This window comes from Psammomys obesus, unplaced genomic scaffold, assembly GCF_907164565.1.
Source record: "Psammomys obesus unplaced genomic scaffold, mPsaObe1.curated_primary_1811, whole genome shotgun sequence".
Classification (NCBI taxonomy): Eukaryota; Metazoa; Chordata; class Mammalia; order Rodentia; family Muridae; genus Psammomys; species Psammomys obesus.
In genome coordinates, this window is record NW_026596088.1 from 13,402,751 (window position 1) to 13,422,952 (window position 20,202).

Genomic DNA, 20,202 nt, shown 5'->3' on the forward strand with positions numbered 1-20,202 from the left:
AAGAAGAAGAAGAAGAAGAAGAAGAAGAAGAAGAAGAAGAAGAAGAAGAAAAAAAAGACTACACAGACTAAGGAAACTGGGGCTTGAACAGGGACATTGTTGGGTTCCCACAGCAGGTATGCAGATGGGTCTCCTGGGAGCGCTTTGGGCTTCCATACCATCCATTCCCTTAGCATTTGGTCTTAGTTGTTGGTGTTAAGGATGGCTTTAAGTTGAACGCAAGCCTGGGGAAAATGAAGAGAGCGCACCCTCAGATGCATGGCTGAGCTAGACAGCTACTGAAGAGTCCACAGTTCGGACTCTGGTTATGACTTCCCAGAGCGTCCTCCAGAATGCTCTGGAGTCAACCTAGTGGAAGCCTGGTCTTTCTGCAGTCACAGAGGAATTAGTCCCTAATGGAAAACCTTCACTTTCCATTTCAGAATTAGAGGAGCCAGACTTTCAGGGGTCGGATTTGCTGGGTCCTGTTCAGAGCACCCGCTGCTGTCCAGTGATGCTGAACACCATCCCTCAGTCAGACTGTGATTTCAGAGCTGGGATCCAAGATGTCTGCTGAAAGTTGCTTTGGGTCATATGTCAGTACTGTTCTCATAGTTGTGCCTAAACACACAACGAAAGCAATGTAATGACAGAGGCTTTGTTTGGACTCACGGTTCAAGGACACAATCCACCTTGGCAGAGAAGGGGTATGGTGACAGGAGCTGGAGGCAGCTAGCTGTCCATGCTGTGTCTGCAATCAGGGAGCAGAGAGAGATGAATGCTAGCTCACAGCTTACTTTCTACTCTTTATTCAGTTTGGGATCCCGGCCCATGGGATGTTGCCACCACCTATACTGACGTTAGGTCTTTTATTCTCAGTTTTCCCAAACCAGAAGCTCCCACACAGATATGCTGTTTGGGTGATTCCTGCTTTATCTTGTCAAGTTGACAACCAAGAGTAACCTCTGAGGTGGAAATATTTTCAGTGCAACACACATCAAGTTATTGACTGATGAAGCTAAGCGAGTCCTCTGTTTGTTCATAGAAGCAGGATCTAGAGTGCTGTGCTGTTGCCCATTAGAAACCATAGGGTTTTTAGAGCCCCGTGACAGGGCCACCATCCACAAGATAGCTGGTGGGACGTTACAAATAACAAAGAATGAAAGCCAAACCCAAGTGAGACAAGCCACGCACACAAAAGCAAGGGTGAAGAAAACAGACCTAGGAGGTAGGTTTACCTAGGATCACAGCTGGTATGGGGCATCTCCCAATCAACGTGGACTGAGGCAGTAGGGCTCATCAAGCCGCTTCTCCCTACCCAGAGCCACAGGCAGATGTGCTGAATTTGCACACTGCAGAAGTGCATGAAGCCAGCTTCCTGGCCACGTGAGCATAATAGACGGGCAGGGGGGCCTGGCTGCTCTTCTGAGAGCTCTGTCCACCCTCCACAGTGTCCTGACTCCAGAGCCATAGACAGGACGGGCCCTGCACATTCATCTGGGATTCCTGGTCCTCCTTCCCCACTCCCCAGTTTTTCCGGCATTTTGGGAGCTTTTGCTGGAAAGCTGGGAACATTGCTTATAGCCTGGATGTAATTACCACAAAACAGCCTACCACTTTAGAAAAAAAAATTAAAGAAAATGAAAGCTGGACTCTAGACCATGCAGGAGATGATAGCTAACTGGTCCTGAACCCATAACTGTAATTAGAGTAATTCTTCTGTCATTGTTAATCATTCCGATTTATGTCCTGAAATGAAACCAAATGATGAATATAATGATGACTTCTGTTTCTGCTCCCCCTTCTCTTTTGCCTAAAATACTGGCAGGCACACTAAAGTCAAATTAAACATCTGTTTGGAAAAGATGCTGGCGTCCTGATGACAGCTGCCGTGGACTTACCAATGCACCACAGCTGTCAAGCTCTAAATTAACAATGATTTTCACTTATGAATAGCACAGGACTAAGGCATAAAGGAGCACTTACCCCGTTTTTCTGGCTGTTAGGGAAACGCCCGTGGAAAAGGAGAGGTAGAATCAGCTTACAGTAATTAATCATAGAGGGAAGGCATTCTCAGGGAGTCTCATTTCTTCACCAGCATTAAGTTGGTTATTCCCCATGGCAAGCAGCCGTGGAGAAAGGCAAAAATTTCAGGATAATTTCTGATGGGTAGTTGACAGTTCCCGGTGAGCGCTGCTGGAGAAAGCCATTCTCAGAGGACCTCGCCCTGTCTTATCCAAGCATCAGTGTGTGTCCACTGAGCTTCAGCCTTTGCTCTATCCAGCAATGTCTGGATGTGTGATTGATATGCTGTGGTCACATATGAGGGTAAAAGATCTAATCAGGACTTTTGTGTGTGTGTGCCAAGAGAAAATGTGCTGGGCTGTTTTCACACTTACTTCATCCCCATGAAAGATAAAGTAAAGTCATATGCTTCGTAATGATGGTTCATTAACAACAGCATACACATGATGATGGTAGGCCTGGAAGATTACTTCACATAGAGATGCCGTGGTCGTCACAGTTTGTACATGTATACCACATGACACTTGGAACACATCCCCAATGCTGAGTGATGCATGGTCACAGGTATACAGTCAATTTGTTCATTCTAAGTCTTGTTTAAGAGACATAATTGTCTTTCCTAGGGACAGGCTGAGGCTCAGGTGTGGAAAAACAGGCTGACTGTGCACGTGTGTGTTTCTGTTTTATTAAAAAGGAGCACAAGTATGACTCCACCTGGTGCTCTGATTTGTATGCCTGGATAATCCCAGGTCAAAGTGATCCCACGAATAAATCGATGTGCTTCAGCTTGAACCTGCGAAGGTCCCACCACCGCAGACTCAGCCAGCCGCGCATCAGAACCATGTAATGCCAGTTATATTTATGCTAAATGTGTACAGACATTTCCTGTTGTCCTTATTCCTAAACAATGAAATATTAAGTAAGTAAATTCTTGCACAGAATTTACACTGTACTAGATATTATACATAATCTAAAGAGGATTTAAGTGTGCAGATTAAATGTAAGCACTGCAGCATTTTATGTAATGGGAGTGATTGCCCTTATACCATGGTGCCTAGCAAGGGACCTGGAATCAATGTCCCATGAATGCTGAAGACCAGGCATACCTATGCCGAGACACACAACAACATGGATGAAGCCCCAGATCATTACTCTAAGCCAACTATTTTCAACCTGTGGGTTGTGACCCCTTTGGAGGTCAAATGACCCTTTCACAAGGGTCACCTCAGACTTTCAGAAAACACAGATTATATTCCGATTCGTAACAGTGACAAAATGACAGTTATGAAGTAGCAATGGAAATAATCTCATGGTTGGGGGGTCACCACAACACGAGGAACTGTACTAAAGCGTTGTAGCATTAGGATAGTTGAGAACCACTGCACTAAGAGAGAAACGTCAGACAGAATAGGTCACGTTCTGGAAGCTTCCACTTAGGTAAAGATTGAGAAGTCACCCACAGAGACAGAATATAGATACGCAGCTGCCCTAGGCTGGGGGAAGAAGGGAGTGGGGAGAATCTGCTCCATGGGAAAAGGGTTTCACTTTGGAATGATAGAAATGTTTCACAACAGGTGAAAGTTGGTAAGGATTTCACCCTTGAATGTGTACTAAATCCTACTGAATTAGCAACTTTAAAATGGTTAATTTAAATTATTTATTTAGAGAGAAAGTGTGTGTGTGTGTGCGTGTGTGTATGTACAGATGTGTACCAGTGTATATACCTGTGTGCAGGTCCCCGGAGGCCAGAGAAGGACTCAGGTGTTCTACCCTATCAACCTCTCCCATATTTTATTGAGACAGGGTCTCCCATTGAAATTGGAGCTGGGCTGGCAGCCAGGAAGGTATCCCTTTGTCTTAGTCCTGAGGAACACTGAAGTTCTAGATGTGCATGGCCAACCCTGGCTTTTCACATGCGTGCTGGGATCTGAACTTAGGTCCTCATGCTCATTCAGCAAGTACTCTTGCCCGCCAAGCCATTTCCACAACCTGATAATAGTTCCTTTTATATTATGTTAATCTAACTTTACCAACAACAAGGAAGCTCACATGGTCAGAAGATCCTTGGTGGATCCCACCTGACCAGAACCATAGTACTTGGTGGCAACTGTTCTTCATCAAGGGAAGAGGGCTGGGTTGGTCCTAGCAAGAGAGATTGCTTCTTGTTGCTTCTGTGGGCTGTCCTGCTGCAGGGACCTGCAGGATCTGCCTGATGTTGGCTCTCTTTGGAGATTCCGGCTTTCATTTCCCACCTGGGTTTCAGTTTGCTGCAGTGCTTGGCACTCTGTCTTCTGCAGCCGGCATTTCCTGTTTTGTTCTTGCCAGCTTCCTCCCACAAGGACTGGATCTTGCACCTGGGTTTCCAGCTGCCTGATGAAACTAAGCTGTCAGTGGACTGTCCCCCTGGAGCCATGCCACAGCTGGCCTTCCAGGAACCCTCGCATCTGGATTCCACCTGTTGGATGGTTGGTCCTGGGGATGCAGCTCTTACTCCAAGTGTGTTGCCATGACATTGCTGTTCCTGACTGCTCTCCCAACAAGCTGCCACAGTGGCCAGATCTGGCTCTCCCCGTCTCTCATGCTAACTCCTCACTCACTCACTCCTTCAGTGTTGCAGAGACATCACAGGCAGCAAGCAAAGCTACCTTGTCTTATGGCAAAGAAGCTTGCGGTTCTTCTTACTACCTAATTCCATAACAAGCTATGGAGTAAGCTTTACTTCAGCCACATCCGATCCTCCCAACCTCGCTGTTCTAAGCATATCACACATTCTCACGTGTGGAGTTTCTATGCTATTTTATCTCAGATAAAATGAGTTGGTGAGGTGATTCCTATGAAGGTGCAAAGCATTGAATATCAGCTGAGTCCTCCTTAATGCTCAGCCTTTTCCCATCATCAACCCTGTCTCTTGCCAGTTTTTCCCATTTTCTGAATGGAATTTAGGAAACAGCATCTCCTCTCACAGGCAACCCCTCACCTCAGAAAGGATTCTGCTTCACTCTCACAGATCAAGAGGCAGGGGGTGAGAAGGCCGACCTCAGTCAGTGTTACAGGGAGTCAGGTGGGAGTGGGTCTAAGTCCCACCTGTGTGACTTGACTGCTTTACTACTTAGAATGCAGACTCTGAGCCTCAGTTTCCTAAAGTCCTTACAGAGCTTTGTGAGGTAAGCTGTTTGGGAGCTAGAGAGATAGCTCAGCAGTTAGAATGCTGGCTGCTCTTGTGGAAGACCTGGGTTCAAGTCCCTTCACCCACATGGCAGCTCATAGCTGCCTGAGCACCAGGGCATCCAACCCTTTTCTGGTCTTTATGAGTACCTGCCCTCATATATGTATACAGACAGAGAGCATACATTAGGGCTGCTTTCATAAAATATTAGCAACCAAATGGCTAAAGAAAATAACAGAAATTTACTTGCAGATGCTGTGAAGGCTAAGAAGAAGGTGCTGGCAGATTCGTTGTCCACCAAGCACCCTCTTCCTGAGGCAGATGCCTGACTTTTCATAACCTTGTATGGTACTGAGTACAGAGAAGAGAGAAACTCTCTTGACTCCTCCATAAGGGCATCAGGCCCATTCACCATGGCTCCAATCTTATGATCCAATCACCCATAGTCTCTCTCTTATTATTATACTGGGATTAGGTTTCATCATTTGAAAGGGCATTGAGAAGAGCACAAATAGACTGCAAGAGTCGACCCCCTCTGACTGCAACCATCATGGCAGTGACCAGACGCATCTCATTGGGATCGGATGGTGTCCATTTGGGCTACCTATGCTACTTCTTGCTTTCTGTCCCTTTGCAGAAGAAACTGACTGGTCCCTGTGTAATGCACATTTTGCCATGTGTGCCAGATGCCAGAACAGGGTATTGGAAATGGTGTCACAGATGGTTTTGAACCATCATGTGGGTGCTGAGAACTGAACCTGAGTCTTTTTGCAAGAGCAGTTGGTGTTCTTGACCACCGAGCATCTCTCCAGCCCAATGCAGCTTTTGTTATCTGCTCTTGGACTATGAAAGCCACCCTAAACAGTATACAATAAAAGACGGTGGTTGTGCTCAAATAGACGAGAGAGAGCATAGACAGTTGGAATTGGCCCATGGATTGTGGCCTAGCATCTTTTACTTTAAAGTCTCTCTCTCTCTCTCTCTCTCTCTCTCTCACACACACACACACACACACACACACACACACACACACACACACACGATACCTGCCTCATAGTCCTGTGTGAGCAGTGGCACTGTCTAGAAATGACGCTCTAAGGATGGGCAGAGTAGGGCTTAAATGTAGCTCAATGGTAGAGCACATGCTTAGAGTATGCAAGGCTCTGAGTTCCACCCCTACCCCGAAAGGTGGCTGAAGCAAGTTGTGAAGAGGCTCAAGCACTGTGAGGGAATTTTGAATTCACTCTTCGGCCACTCAGAACACCGAATGAGCTCTTGGAGCTTATGACAGCTGCAACTTGGACCTGGTTATTTCACCTATGGAAAACGAATTGCTCCTTTTCAGGGACCCTGCACACGGCTGTCTCCTTTCACTTCTGTAGCACTCTGGTAGAGCTTCCAGGTTTCGTTCCCACTCTGAATTGCATGAACAATGCCACAGGCACTCTTGAAGCCAAATATATTTTGGAGTTGAGAATATTTCTGGGTTCCAGAAAGATAACACAACTTCACACCTACAAGGTCCACGCTGTATCTCATAATCAAAAATTCATATTCACACTTAAAGAAGATATTCAATAGCTCATGGCAGTTCAGTGTCCAAGTGGGTTCCATAGTAAGGGGAAGAGGGACTGCCTCTGACATAAACTGATTGGCCTGCTCTTTGATCACTTCCCCCTGAGGGGGGAGCAGCCTTACCAGGCCACAGAAGATGACAATGCAGCCACTCCTGATGAGATTTGATAGACTAAGATCAGAAGGAAGGAGAGGAAGACCTCCCCTATCAGTGGACTTGGGGAGGGGCATGCATGACGAAGTGGAAGGGGGGTAGGATTGGGAGGGGAGGAGGGAGGAGTTTATGGGGGGGATACAAAGTGAATAAAGTGTAACTAATAAAAGTTTTAAAAAGTTAATTAAAAAATAGAAAATAAAAAAAATTAAAAAAAGAAGATATTCAATGTAGTCCAGGGAAGGCTTGGGCCTTAAATGAGTAATAAAAATGTCTTTTGAGTCTTAGTGTTTGGATTTGAGGACAGCCGATGAAGGGCTGTATGGATATTACTCATAGATCGCTTTTGGGACAAAGTCACCATCCAGCGCTCTGGAGCCGCCTCAGTGCTTCTAAATGCTTCTAAATTTCCTACTCTACAGACCTTGAGAAGGTACCTAGCCTCCCTGTGCTTCAGCTCTCTTTTTAGCATCTACACCACAGGGCTACGTTAAAGAGGAGACCAGTATTTGTAACCCAGGGCAGTGCTTGTCTCTTGGCTATTGTCACCATTGTTGATGAAGGTGACTTCCCCAAATGGTCCATCTTGCCGTCTTTCAGATCCTTCCTGGTAGGGATGAACAAGAGCTGGCATTCTACCTAAAGATAATGAACATTTGAAAAAAGAGGACCGCCTCAAGACACAGGCTGAAGGGGACAGGACATCCTTCCAGGGAGTCTGGAAGCATCTATCCTGCATAAGGTACTTTCTCCCCCTTTTCTTTTAATCTGCTACTTGGCTGTAAGGCTTTGTAGCTGCCTTGCAGCATTAAAGTACAGCATGGTACCTGAAGGGCTGGAATGTTCATTGGAAGGGAAAAGCAAGCTTTAGAGAGGGCTGCTGCAACAGTGCTAATTCAGAAACCTGTATGCAAATGCAGAGTGGAAATAGCATCAAGTTTGCCACAAAAAAAAAATAAGAAGGAGAAGAAGAAGAAGGAGGAGGAGAAGGAGGAGGAGGAGGAGGAAAAGAAGAAGAAGAAGAAGAAGAAGAAGAAGAAGAAGAAGAAGAAGAAGAAGAAGAAGAAGAAGAAGAAGAAGAAGAAGAAGTCATCATTGCTGTGTGCTGGCCTTTACAACCAACCAAGTGGGTGTCAGGGAAGACTCCAGATTTTTATCTGACACGGCAACATAAATGCTCCTTCACCAGGGCTCTGCGATACTGCTGTTGGTTTCCATTCCTTTCAAATTCTCCCTCCCTTCCTCCTCCTCTGCCCCTTTCAACAGGGTCTCATCCAAGCTCGCCTAGAACTCAATCCGTAGCTGAGAATGACCGGGAACACCACATTCCAGCAAGGCTGTTTTGAATCCGGGAATGGAATCCAGGGCTTCCTGTGTGCCGGGCAAGCACACATCCCTAACAGAATTGTTATTATTACATTGCCTTTTTCTGTCTCTGTCCCAACTCTGTGGCTGGCTCTTCAACATCCTTGTTAGCGTTAATAAAACGTCCCATTGCACACCCTCGCTGTTTAATAACCACTAATTGTTCCCTCGACGCTCTTGAATCACGTTCAGCCTCTTCATGCTGACATTGGATGACATCTCCGATTTGGTAATGGATTTGGGCCCCCAGAGATCTCCTGATCCACACGCCTGTCTGTTAACTGTCTCTCAGATCTGCTCTCACCTCCTCGTTCTCATTGAGATTTTGACTCAGCTTGCTCTTTTCACCTGGGGTAACCTTTTCCTTTCCCTCCATTTACCCAAAACTCATCACTGTCATCAAGATATAAATGCTGACATTTCTAAGAAGCCCTCATTATCACTCATCTTCCTCTAAATTCTAACCATGCTGAATCTGTCCCTGTTTTTATCTTGAGACTGCTAATTTTTGCATACATGTTTTTATTTATACCACAACTAGCCCAGAAGTGTTTTGAAAGTTAGGATAATTATTTACATTCTAAGCTTAGTTTTTCTCAGTTTCTGGTATATAGTTTGGGTATCTGGCACGTGGTCTGGCTGATTAGTCTTGCAAATGCTACCTTCAAGATGAGAAGTAAGGAAACTGGCCCAGCTAGACAAAAGGTCTTCCTAAACTTTATTCGTGACATCAACTTTAAACTTTTTCTTTCAACCAAATAAAATACTTTAAAATGAAATGCAGTGCATTCCTATTAAAATCAAAACATAAAGGAAACAAAATCTTTAAGTGTTCATTATTATTGTTTTCAGATGTGAACAATTATGCCTAGTCTCCAAAGAATGAAAGAACTACTGAGAGAATGCAGTGTCATCCAGGTTGGAAACTCAGATCAACAAGCACTATGAGCAATCAGAAGGTAGAACCAGGTTAGAGACCCCATTCACAAAAGCAACTAATTTCTTAGCAATGAGATCCATGGGGCCCTGCTTACAGCACACGATTAAAATGAAGGAAACCCAGAAGACTGGAAAGGAAAGACCTGGATGAGTGGGGAGATGTTCCAGGTTTGACTGGAAAGCCCATAGCAGGGCCACTGGCACTCCCCACATTAAACTATTAATTCAGATCCCAATATCAGGTTTTATTGAACAGAACACATGTACTTTACGATCCACCTGGAATTATGAGTCTGCTTGAGTAACCACGAACAGTTTGAGCGCTTAGAAGATTAACAAGTGACAGCTAGTCACCGAAATAAAATTATGCCCAAAATGGTACAGGATTCACAGAGGGAGGACAAGATAAAAAAGAGCAGCTGAACTGAGTAGAGCTATACGCAGAATTTGCCTTTCATGAAGTAGCAATCCGGGCCTTTGGGAAAATACACTAGTCAACAAATGACGGGGTTGGGCTAACTCTACCTTGTGAAAAAGACTGCTTTCTGGTTCCCATCAGTGCTACTGTCTCTGGGTGGCTCCTCCAGAGAGCTGCCCTGCCTCCCCCGCCCCCGGGCTTCATGTGGATAGATGCTCTGTGTGGATGGCTTAAGTGGGCTCCAGGACCATTGTGTGTCTGGTGGGGCCAAAGGCTGGGGTCTCTGCGATTTTACCTCAAGCTAGCTGCTTCTCTCAACAAAGTCCTCAGCTCTGACAGAATTGACCATCATATCGTCCTCCCCTAAATTTCTTTGTGCCTTCAGACCTGGGTAGTGTAGGTCTCCCCTTGTCAGCCTTCTCCCCACCCAGAGGTTTTGTGCAACTCTCCTCATTTTGATCTGAGCAGGCCCATGCATTTTCTTTTGTAGCCCTACTGAAACCATGTCATTAACAATGCGAAGTTCTAGGAAGATAAAAAGGTATAAGCCTATTTAAAAATCTGTAAGAATATAGATGTAGAATATATTTATAACCTCGAGTATAGGAAAGTTATTTTTTGATTAAGATGTAAAATTTAAATTCCTAAGGGAAAGCACAGATGCATTTTTTAAAACAAATGTCAAGCTTTTTCTCTTTCATATGTGTGTACATGATAAGAGATACAGAGAGGGTATTCACATACTTGGGGACATAGGTGTATGTTTTAAGGACATGTGTGTGTGTGTGTGTGTGTGTGTGTGTGTGTGTGTGTGTGTGTGAAAAAAGTCAGAGGTTGATATCCAGTGTCTTACAATGTTTAAAACTTTTAATAAAGTATTACTGCCTAGACTGTATAAAGATCAACTTTAAATATAAATTATAAATATATAATTTAAATATAAAATTTATTTTTGCAATGTCTGCATTCTTCTATATAAACTATATAAAATGTATTTTGTTTATGTATTCATCCATCCATCCATCCATCTATCCATCCATCCATCCATCCATCCATCCGTTTGTGTTTTTCAGACAGGTTCTCATGTAGCCCAAGCTAGTTTTTACTATGTAACCACAAAGAACCTTGAACTTTCTGATCCTCCTGCTTCCAGCTGCCAAGTGCTAGGATTACAGGTATGTGCCACGATCCCTGACTTCCAAAAAGTGTTTTTAAAGTGTAAGTATGGCTTAAAATAAGACAGTAAATATGCAGAATCACTTTTAAGAGGCACATTATTAGGAAAATGGATAAGCACAGGAACTGGCCCTTCCCAGAAGTAACACATTAGAACACTGTATAGATGTACTACATGGATGGTACAATAATAGCAAGTAAATTAACCTGTGATAGCATTTTAACTCTCTTGTGAAAGGCTCTTAAAAATTGGTAATGTCAAGGACTGTTAAACATATAAGGATACTCTTTTACCCACAGACAGTGAGCATGTCTGTCACGACTTTTAAGGATGACGTGACAGCATCTGCGGAAATTATTAACTGCATTCTTTCTCATCCCGTGTTTCATCATCTGCTGTGGATAGAAGTTGGAGTATTTGCTCAAAAAGGCATGCACTTGGATGTCTGTTAAGATCACGACTTGTAACAGGAAAAAAAGAAAAGACCTTAAGAGAATCTAAACGTGAACGTCTTAGAAAGTAATTAGCATATTCATACCACAGATTACATACAGTAGCTTAAAAATCAAGTGCAAATATGCATGTATGTTCTGATATGGACATACTTCTAATAACTTCTACTGAGTGAACACCCATTCAAGTTCAGGGCATCATACGTTCTCCATGTCCCTTCAGAATACAAATTAACTCACGAGAGTTTGAAGCACAACCATAAAACTGCTATCTTTTGCTGCCTTCCTGTGGGAATTCTGGGATTATTGTGGAGAGAATGTCAGGAATTTTTCATTTTTTCTGTATTCTAACGCATATTTTCCGTAACTCCCTCCTTTTCGTATTGCCTGAAAGTTTACAGTGTGACTGTTTATATCTCACCTATAGAATTATAAGTTTTTCAACAAAGAACGATGGCTCAGATAGAGTTCCTGCAGGAGAAAAGAAAAGCGAGGCCTCTTGAGCTGCCTTGCTGCAGGGAGCCTGTCTCCTCCTGTGTGAGTCTGTTGTGAAGATCAGTTAGCCATAGCCTGCCAGGGAGCCGCACATGCAGCTGTGTCCCTGGCCCATGAAAAACATTAGCTGCTTGTTTTCTCTTTCCCATTTGACCCGTGAGGTGGTGCAGGCCTGAAAGCCTCCAATGCCTGGATATCCCAAAAGGGCGAACAAAGAAGAGTTCAGTTCCACTTGTCGAAGGAGTAAATGAACAAGCCACATATGTCCATTGCTGAAACAGAAAAGCGTACATTCACATATGTCGACTGTCAGCGGATAAACAAGGGATGCCTTTCTGGATTCCTCCAGAGTATCAAATATCTCTGGTTTGTGAAAACAAGAAAGCAAAGAACACCAAGGATGTGGTCCAGATAGATGAGGGCTTTGAGAGCGGAAAGACTTTAGTAGAACCATCTTTATCTGAGCCCGGGCTCTGCAGAGCAACCAGGCTACCGTGGATTAGGGACTTGAGTACTAGACCATGAATCCTGGAACCCAGGCTCCAGGCTGAGAGACTGGAAATATACAAAGACAATAACCAGACCTTATGTGACAAGAATCGTGGGACTCCAGCACCTCACTTTTACTCCAGCACCTCCGGAGTTACTCATTGTCTGCTAACTCTCCACTTCCCCCATCACCTCTCCTGCTCTCAAGTTGGAGCCAACTAGAGAAGCCAAATGTATCCTCCAAGAGATGCTTCGCTTCCAGTCAGCCTGCCACCAGCTTCCCCACGGCAACAACCTCTCAGCAGAGTAGACCTGAAGCCTTCTACTGCCCCCCCCACCCCACTCCTGAGGCTTTCCCCTCCCCCTCCTGCCTTTCAAGCTCTGCTGAAAGCCAGTGGTGGTGATTGACTGTCCTGCCGTGCAGTGCAGCCAGCTGTAGTCTTTGGTCCCTGGTCTTTGCTTATTTCCTTAAGGCCCACATTTTGACCAGCACATGCTTAGTATTGCAGTTTATAGACGAGATTTCATCATACGGCCTAAGTGTTCAGACCATCAATGCAAGTAGGCACTAAGAGGCTAACTGCCTTTAACAACAGGCAGGTGTGTCCAGAGATGACCCTGTGGGTTTCCCCACTGGACAGGCACAGCTGATGTCATGGGAGGCCCCGTTACAATCAGCTCTTGGAGGTGGTCTACATCACAGTGTGGGTCTGCATGTCCACATTTAGTAAGTGAAGCAAACACACAACAAAGGGCAGGAGTCAGGACAGGAACATAGCTGGGAAAGTCCAAATCCCCAACTCTATGAAAAACCATGCACGTAAGTTTTGAGACAAGGTGATCTGGATCTCTCTCTGTAGCTGAAGCTGACCTTGAACTTCCGATTTTCCTGGCTCTACTTCCTAAATGCTGGGATTCTGAGCATGTGCCACCACACTGAGCCAAAAAGTAAATGATGCCTTGGGTATTTGGACTGGTGCCCTGCCATCAACTCATGACCGCTTGTCTGTCGAAACCCTAAAATTCTCATCAATCGAAATCAGCCTTTAAATCTACCTCAAATAATTTGTGCCATAAGAAAGAAAAAAAAAATTAAAGGGGCTTTCTACTAAGTTTGGGACATACCACTGAAATGATTAAGAGGTTTGTTTGATTTTGGAAGGACTTTGCAAAGCTTTCAACCATGCTAGTGTGTGTTAACATCTGAAAGACTGAGGTCCAGTATATGGCATTCAATAAACTTATTTAACTACAGAAATAATTGTCCTGCTCCCCATCTGTTTATATCTCAAAGACTACCACTTTGTAGTTCATAAGTTTGGAGATGCCCCTTTGAGACAATGCTGTCTTTTAGAGGAAATGATTCTGGCTGACTAAAGCCCTGCCCTGCCCCCATTCTGGTAGTAACCCACCCAGAGGTTGGTCAGGAGGCTGCCGGGGAAGTGACAACTGAGAGCAATAATATCTTATTTTGAGACATGGTCCCATGTAGCCCAGGCTGGCCTCAAATCTACTTTGTAGCCAAAGATAACCTTGAGCATCTGATCTTCCTGCCTCTACCTCCAAGTGCTGTCTGTAATAGAAGATGGGCACTGCTCATGGCGTGAGCAGCACTGGAGAGCCAGCGTAAGGCCTGGTACGTATTACACAAGCATCTACCAGTTGAGGTGGAAGACAGGGTTGGAAAGGAGAGCCTGGGCAAATGGAGGCATCAGGTCAGCCAGAGCACAGTTAAATGGTGCTAGTTAATGGGGATCCTTTGAATCCTAAGGAAAAAAATGTTAACTTCCCAATGGGGGCAGTCAAGCTTATATTTACCCATTTGGATTATGTTTTTCTAGCCAGTCCTGGCATTATTAGCTCTAAGAATGCAGAAAGTGGCCGCAGCACTCCTCATATTGGCTGAACAGAGACACGTGATCATGCATTTAGAATGGAGAAAACGGAAGATCCAGATAAGTTCTTGCCTGATGCCCCAGAAGCCTGCAGGGAGGTTGGGGAAAAGTCCACGCTCACTTACTTCAGAATCACACAGCCCGTCCCTGTGGGTGGCGCTATCCAGAACACCTGGATCCGTGTTCTTCTCCGGGGAGTGCTTTCAGTGACGGCCACTGGGCAGTTACTCATAAACTGGGTCTCTTCTTCATCTATGATCTGTGAAAACCAGAGGAAAACGAACATGTTAAAATGCATCACCAGCCAGGCACGAGGTGGCATTCACAGGCAAGAGAAAACAGATCTCTGTGAGTTCGAGGCCAGCCTGATCTACAAAGTAAGTCCAGGACAGCCAAGGCTACACAGAGTAACCCTGTCTTGAAAAACCAAAAATAACAAACAAACAAACAAAAAAAATTTAATGCAGCACCCTGGGAGAGGTTTGGTAGGACTCTGGGGCCTCTGAATTGACTCGATTTTATTTCTAGACCTGTCGTTTTGCATTAGTAGCCTTTGATCCTCAGGCTCCAGACCAGTGCCTGACAGAGAACTCCCAGACAATATGATTACAAAGTTCTGGCACATTAGTGCTCCCTACGCCCAGACATTGGCCAGCACTTGGAGGAACTGACCACTAGATGATTGTCTCACTGCTCTACAACCACCTGTGCATGTTCTGCTTCAGAAGCAGAGGGGATGGAGGAGGAGGGTGACTGGCAAACACACTATGACTGGCTCTTGTTGCTGAGCTGCAGTTTCAGAACTTGTAAAGGAAGTACAGCAGAACACAGAAGCACCCAGTGTGGGCATTCCCAGCAAAGGGCATTAGGGCTCACCGCCTGGGCAGCTTCTGCTGACGTGACTATGGAAGTAGTCAGGTGGAAAAGTATGTGATCTGCTGTAGGAGAGTCTGCCCGGAGACTAACAGCCAATGGCAGGCTCGGAGATGGTGGGGAGGAACCTGATTGGTCACCCAAAGCTATATAACCTGCTATCTCTTCCAGAATGAAGAGTCTGCATCTGCTCTCCCTTGGATTGCATTCACCCATCCCTGTCCCATGTCTGTGTGGTGACTCTGTGCCTTCACCCCATTGGCCTGAAACCCCTGTCCTCACCCAGGGCCTGGACTCTTGGGAGGAGGCCCAACAACCCAGCTTCCTGCCATACCAACTTTGGTAACTTTAACTTATGCCTTCTATTTAATTGATATTCTCCATAGTCTCCTAGATTAATCCCAGTGATTTTGAAGGACTCCACAAACAAGATAGTAGCCATTCTCATTCCTCCAAACCATTTCATTCAGCCCTTCTGCTTGCTTGTATAATCCCCTAGTAGAAGCATGTAAGAATCTTTAGTAAAAGCCACTGTATCTAACTATTATCTTTATTGTGCCTATTATCTTAATTTCTTACTGACAGTTTCATGTTTTTCTAAACACCTTCAGTTAAATTCAATCCCTATTACTCTCTTATTTCCCTCCCCTCTTTCATGGAAATCCTTCTTTCTAACAAGTACTTCTGCTTTTGTGATGTGTTTGTGTGTGTGTGTGTGTGTGTGTGTGTGTATCCTCTGGGTTTAATTAGAGTCTCTTGCATGAACCTATATGGGAAGTTATTTACCAAAGTATGGGAAGCTTATCAGGGGTTTCCCCACCGTCTTAGTTAAGGTTATTATCGATATGATGAAACACCATGACCAAAAGCACAGTGGGGAGAAAAGGGCTTATTTGGCTTACACTTCCATCTCATAGTCCATCATTGAAGGAACTCAGGACAGGAACTCAAACAGGGCAGGAACCTGGAGTCTCACGCAGAGGCCGTGGAAGAGTGTTGCTTACCGGCTTGCTCAGCCTGCTTTCTTATAGAACCCAGGACCACCAGCCCAGGGATGGTACCACCCACAATGGGCTGGGCCCTCCCCCATCAAGCACTAATTAAGAAAATACCCTATAGGCTTAACTACAGCCAGATCTTTATGGAGGCATTTTTCTCAATTCAAGTACCCTACTCTCAGATGACTATAACTTGTGTCAAGTTGACATAAAATTAGCCAGCACAACTGACCCTTTGTCAACTTGACACACAAACAACGGTGTCAAGCCACAACCTTTCCTTTCTTGTTCACCCACAAGATCACACATTAATATTAACATCACAATATAAAATATTCCAACTTGTAAAAGTCCCACAGTCTTTAAGAATTCAAACACTTAAAAGTTCAAAGTCTCTTTAAAATACCCAAGCTCTTTCTTAAAATCCAAAGTCCTTATAAAACCCCTAAAGTCACTTCACTGTGGGTTCCTGTAAAATCAAAAATAAATTAAATACTTTCTTACTTCAAAAAGGAAGAATCAGGGAGCAGTCAAAAACTGAACAAAGTAAAACCAAAGTCCAACTGTGTAAATAACTTGATGTCCAACTTGTGGGATACAGTGCTGATCTTCTGGGCTCCTCTAAAAAGCTGAGGCCACTTTTCTCGCTCTGCCCATCAGCAGCGCAGACAGCTTGTCTTTTACTTGCCTGCTGGTTTCACTCCACCACTGCTGCTGTTCTTGTTGGCTGTAACATGTACCAGTATCTCCAAAATGAAATGCTGAGGTCTTCTGCTGCAAGTAAGTGGGCTGCACTTGCCTCTCTGAGCTCTCTTCAGGGCCTTCAGTCCTGCCATACAGTACCAAGGCTCAGCTGCTCTCCATGACTCCTTCAGAACCAGTACCACCTGGGTGACTCTACCTACCAGGTTCACCTCCCAGCAGGCGGTACAGCCTTGGCCACCCCTGGAACACAGCTTCTGTGTGCTGGCTCTGAGGAAGCGCTTCCCGGAGGACTTCACCTTGGTGACGATGGTCTCTCCGTAATCACAGCTGATTCAGCCCCAGCTCAGCAGAACCACAGGTTCCTAACTCAAATTAGCAAACTGCCTTGATAGAGTCATTAAGGGATTTTCAAACTTCCCTCTAAAACTTCACAAGCCAGGCCTCCATCTTCTGCAACTGCTTTCAACATTATCTTCCATGCTCCCACAGAACAGCTCACAAGTTTGAACACTCAGTGGCTCTTCCAGCCCAAAGTTCCAAAGTCCTTTCACAATCCTCCCAAAAATACATGCTCACGTCTGTCACAGCAATACCCCACAATCCTAGTACCAACTTGTCTTAGGGTTACTACAGCTTTGGTGAAACACCGTGACCAAAGCAAGTTGAGGAGGAAAGGGTTTATTTAGCTTATACTTCCACATCATAGTCCATCACTGAAGGAAGTCAGGGCAGGAACTCAAACAGGGCAGGAACCTAGAGGCAGAAATTAATGCAGAGGCTACGAAGAAATGCTGCTTACTGGCTTGCTCCCCATGGCTTGCTCAGTCTGCTTTCTTATAGAACCCAGGTCCATCAGCTGAAGGGTCACCCCACCCACAATGGGCTGGGCCCTCCGACATCAACCACTAATTAAGAAAGTGCCCTACAGGTTAGTCTTTAGCCTGATCTCTACAGAGCCATTTTCTCAATTCAGATTACTTCTTCTCAGATGATTACAACTTGTGTCAGGTTGACATATAATTAGCAAGCACAGTCACTGAAGAAAATATCAGAATGCACAATTTTTAATAAATTTTTGGATTAAATTTTATATTCTATTGAGTTTTTTAATTTGATTTTTGAGAACTTCATATTCGATATATGTATATATACGTATGTATATATATATATATATATATATATATATATATATATATATATATATGTAACTTGCATCACCCTTCCTTCCCCTTCAACTCTTCCCATGTCTCCCCCAACTCCCTCTCAAATTTATTCTTTAATTATTCACCAGTGACTCTGTCTAACTGTTTTTTTCTGTTTTGTTATTAATTATTGATTTGATCTCTTTAATAGACATAAGTCTGTTTCTTCTGGTAAGAATCTTAAAAGATTATGCCTTTTGAGGAATTGGATCGTTTCAATCCATGTTATCAAATTTGTGGTTATGAGTTGTTCACATTATTTATTTAAAATATTTTTAACCCTTGGATCTATAGTGATGTTCATTCTTTAGTTTCTACTTCAGCAGCTGGTGTCTTTTCTTTCTCAAACTAGTTGAAGGCTGCTCAATTCATTAATCAAAATAAAAAAGGAAAGAAAGAGAGAGAGAGAAAGAGAGAGAGAGAAAAAAGAACCACCAGATTTGGGCTTTGTTATCTTTCTTTACTGAATCCATATTTTCAGTTTCATTGATTTCTACTACTTTAAAAAAATTACTTCCTTTTCTAAGAACATTCATTTGCTATGTTTCTAGTTTAAAGTAAAAGCTCAGACCATTGAGTTTTAGATCTTTATTGAAAAAGATCATTGAATGCTATAAATTTCCCTCTAAGCACTGCTTTTAAAATATCACACATATTTTAGTAAGTTGTGTTTTCCTGTTCATTTATTTGAAGTATTTTAAAAGTTCTTCTTAGAAATGGGCTATTTACCCTCCAGTGTTTTAGAATTTTCAAACTTTCTGTTATTGGCTTCCTGCCTGATTCTGGCATGAACTAAGCATTGTGTAATGTCTGTTCTCTTACATTAGTGAAGGCTTGTTTCAGGGCTCAGGATGTGCTCTAGCTTGGCAAACAGACCACATAAGCCTAAGACTGTGGAATGCGCTGTTTACAGGTGAAGCAGCCAATGATGTCAGTTAGCAGGTAAGTGATAGAGCTGTTGAGTTCAACTAGGTTCTCCGCAGTCTTTTCCCAGGTCCCTGGGTCTGTCCACTCCTGTTAGAGGTGTGTTGAAGTCTCCAGCTATCACAGGGGTTTGGTTTTCCCTTGAGATTTTTAGCCTTAAATGCTTTTGATGCTCTGTGTTCACATACATAGAAAGACTGTTGTATCATCTTCAAGAACTAACTTCTTTAAGTGTGTGTAATGCTCATGTTTCTCATGAGAATTCTTGCTCTGACTTTGTCTCTGACTAAAGGTCCCATAGTGAGCTGCTCTCTGCTCTCCTTGATTAACACTAGCATGGTATCTCTCTCTCTTTTCTCCTCGCTTCTCTCTCATGATTTCTATTTTAACTGGTGCATTTAGATTACTGACATTCTAAGTGATTAGTGGATTGATTATATTATATTTATTACTCCTTCCTATAAGTTATTCTTGCTTCTTGCCCATTTTTCTTTTTCTCCCTTTTGTGATTTTAACATTTGAATATTAAACTTTTTTTTTTTTTGACAGCAGCTCACTATGTAGACCAGGCTGGCCTTAAACTCATAAACATCTGCCTGCCTTTGCATCATCAGTGCTGGGATTAACAGTGTGTACTACCATACCCAGCCAATATAGTGCATTTTTTATTCCGTTTTCTCAGCTTAATTTTAATTCTTAGCTTAGTTTTAACTTCTTAGCTTTGTTAATTAACTGACTACTTAGTTTTAATTCTTCTAAAAATGGTTTGGACGCTGAAGAGATAGATTAATGGGGAAGAACATTTTTAAAGTTTTTTCTTTATTATTATTGTTTATTACAGTTTGTGTCCCAACTATAGAATTAGGACCTGGGTTCTGACCTAGCACCCACATAAAGTTTTGGTGTAGTGACACCCTGTAACCTTAGCACAAGGAGGGCAGAGATATCTCTGGGTCAAAATGAAAAACACTGACAGAAATATAAGGTGGAGAGAAATAGAGGAGTACAGATGCCTGTTGACCAGTGGCCTTCTCACACACGCATGCCTGGGCATTCACACCTGCGCACACACATACACGCACATATACCACACACACCAAAAATAAAAAGAAACAAAAAACCTGATTTTAATGGGTAGCCTATCATTTGCAGCATGCATTTAGAGTTAATCAAAATCCACCCGCAAATTACGGCAGAGAGCTTCACAGTACTGTAAGTGTCCAATAAAAACAAAATGCTCCCAACTCCTTCCTTCCATTCTATATGTCATTATTGTCATTCACTTCATTTAAACATAAGTGAAGCTTCTGAGAACCTGACACACACACACACACACACACACACACACACACACACACACACACACACACA

The 20,202-nt window shown here is 43.7% G+C and overlaps 1 protein-coding gene across 1 annotated transcript in view; it reads right to left on the minus strand.

Annotated features, from left to right (window-relative positions):
- Positions 1-20,202, minus strand: part of Spon1 (spondin 1) — a 280,351-nt gene that overhangs the window by 193,344 nt on the left and 66,805 nt on the right. The window contains exon 3 of the mRNA XM_055627495.1: positions 14,255-14,388. Coding sequence (XP_055483470.1) covers positions 14,255-14,388 — 134 coding nt within the window. The remainder of the gene's footprint in view (positions 1-14,254; positions 14,389-20,202) is intronic.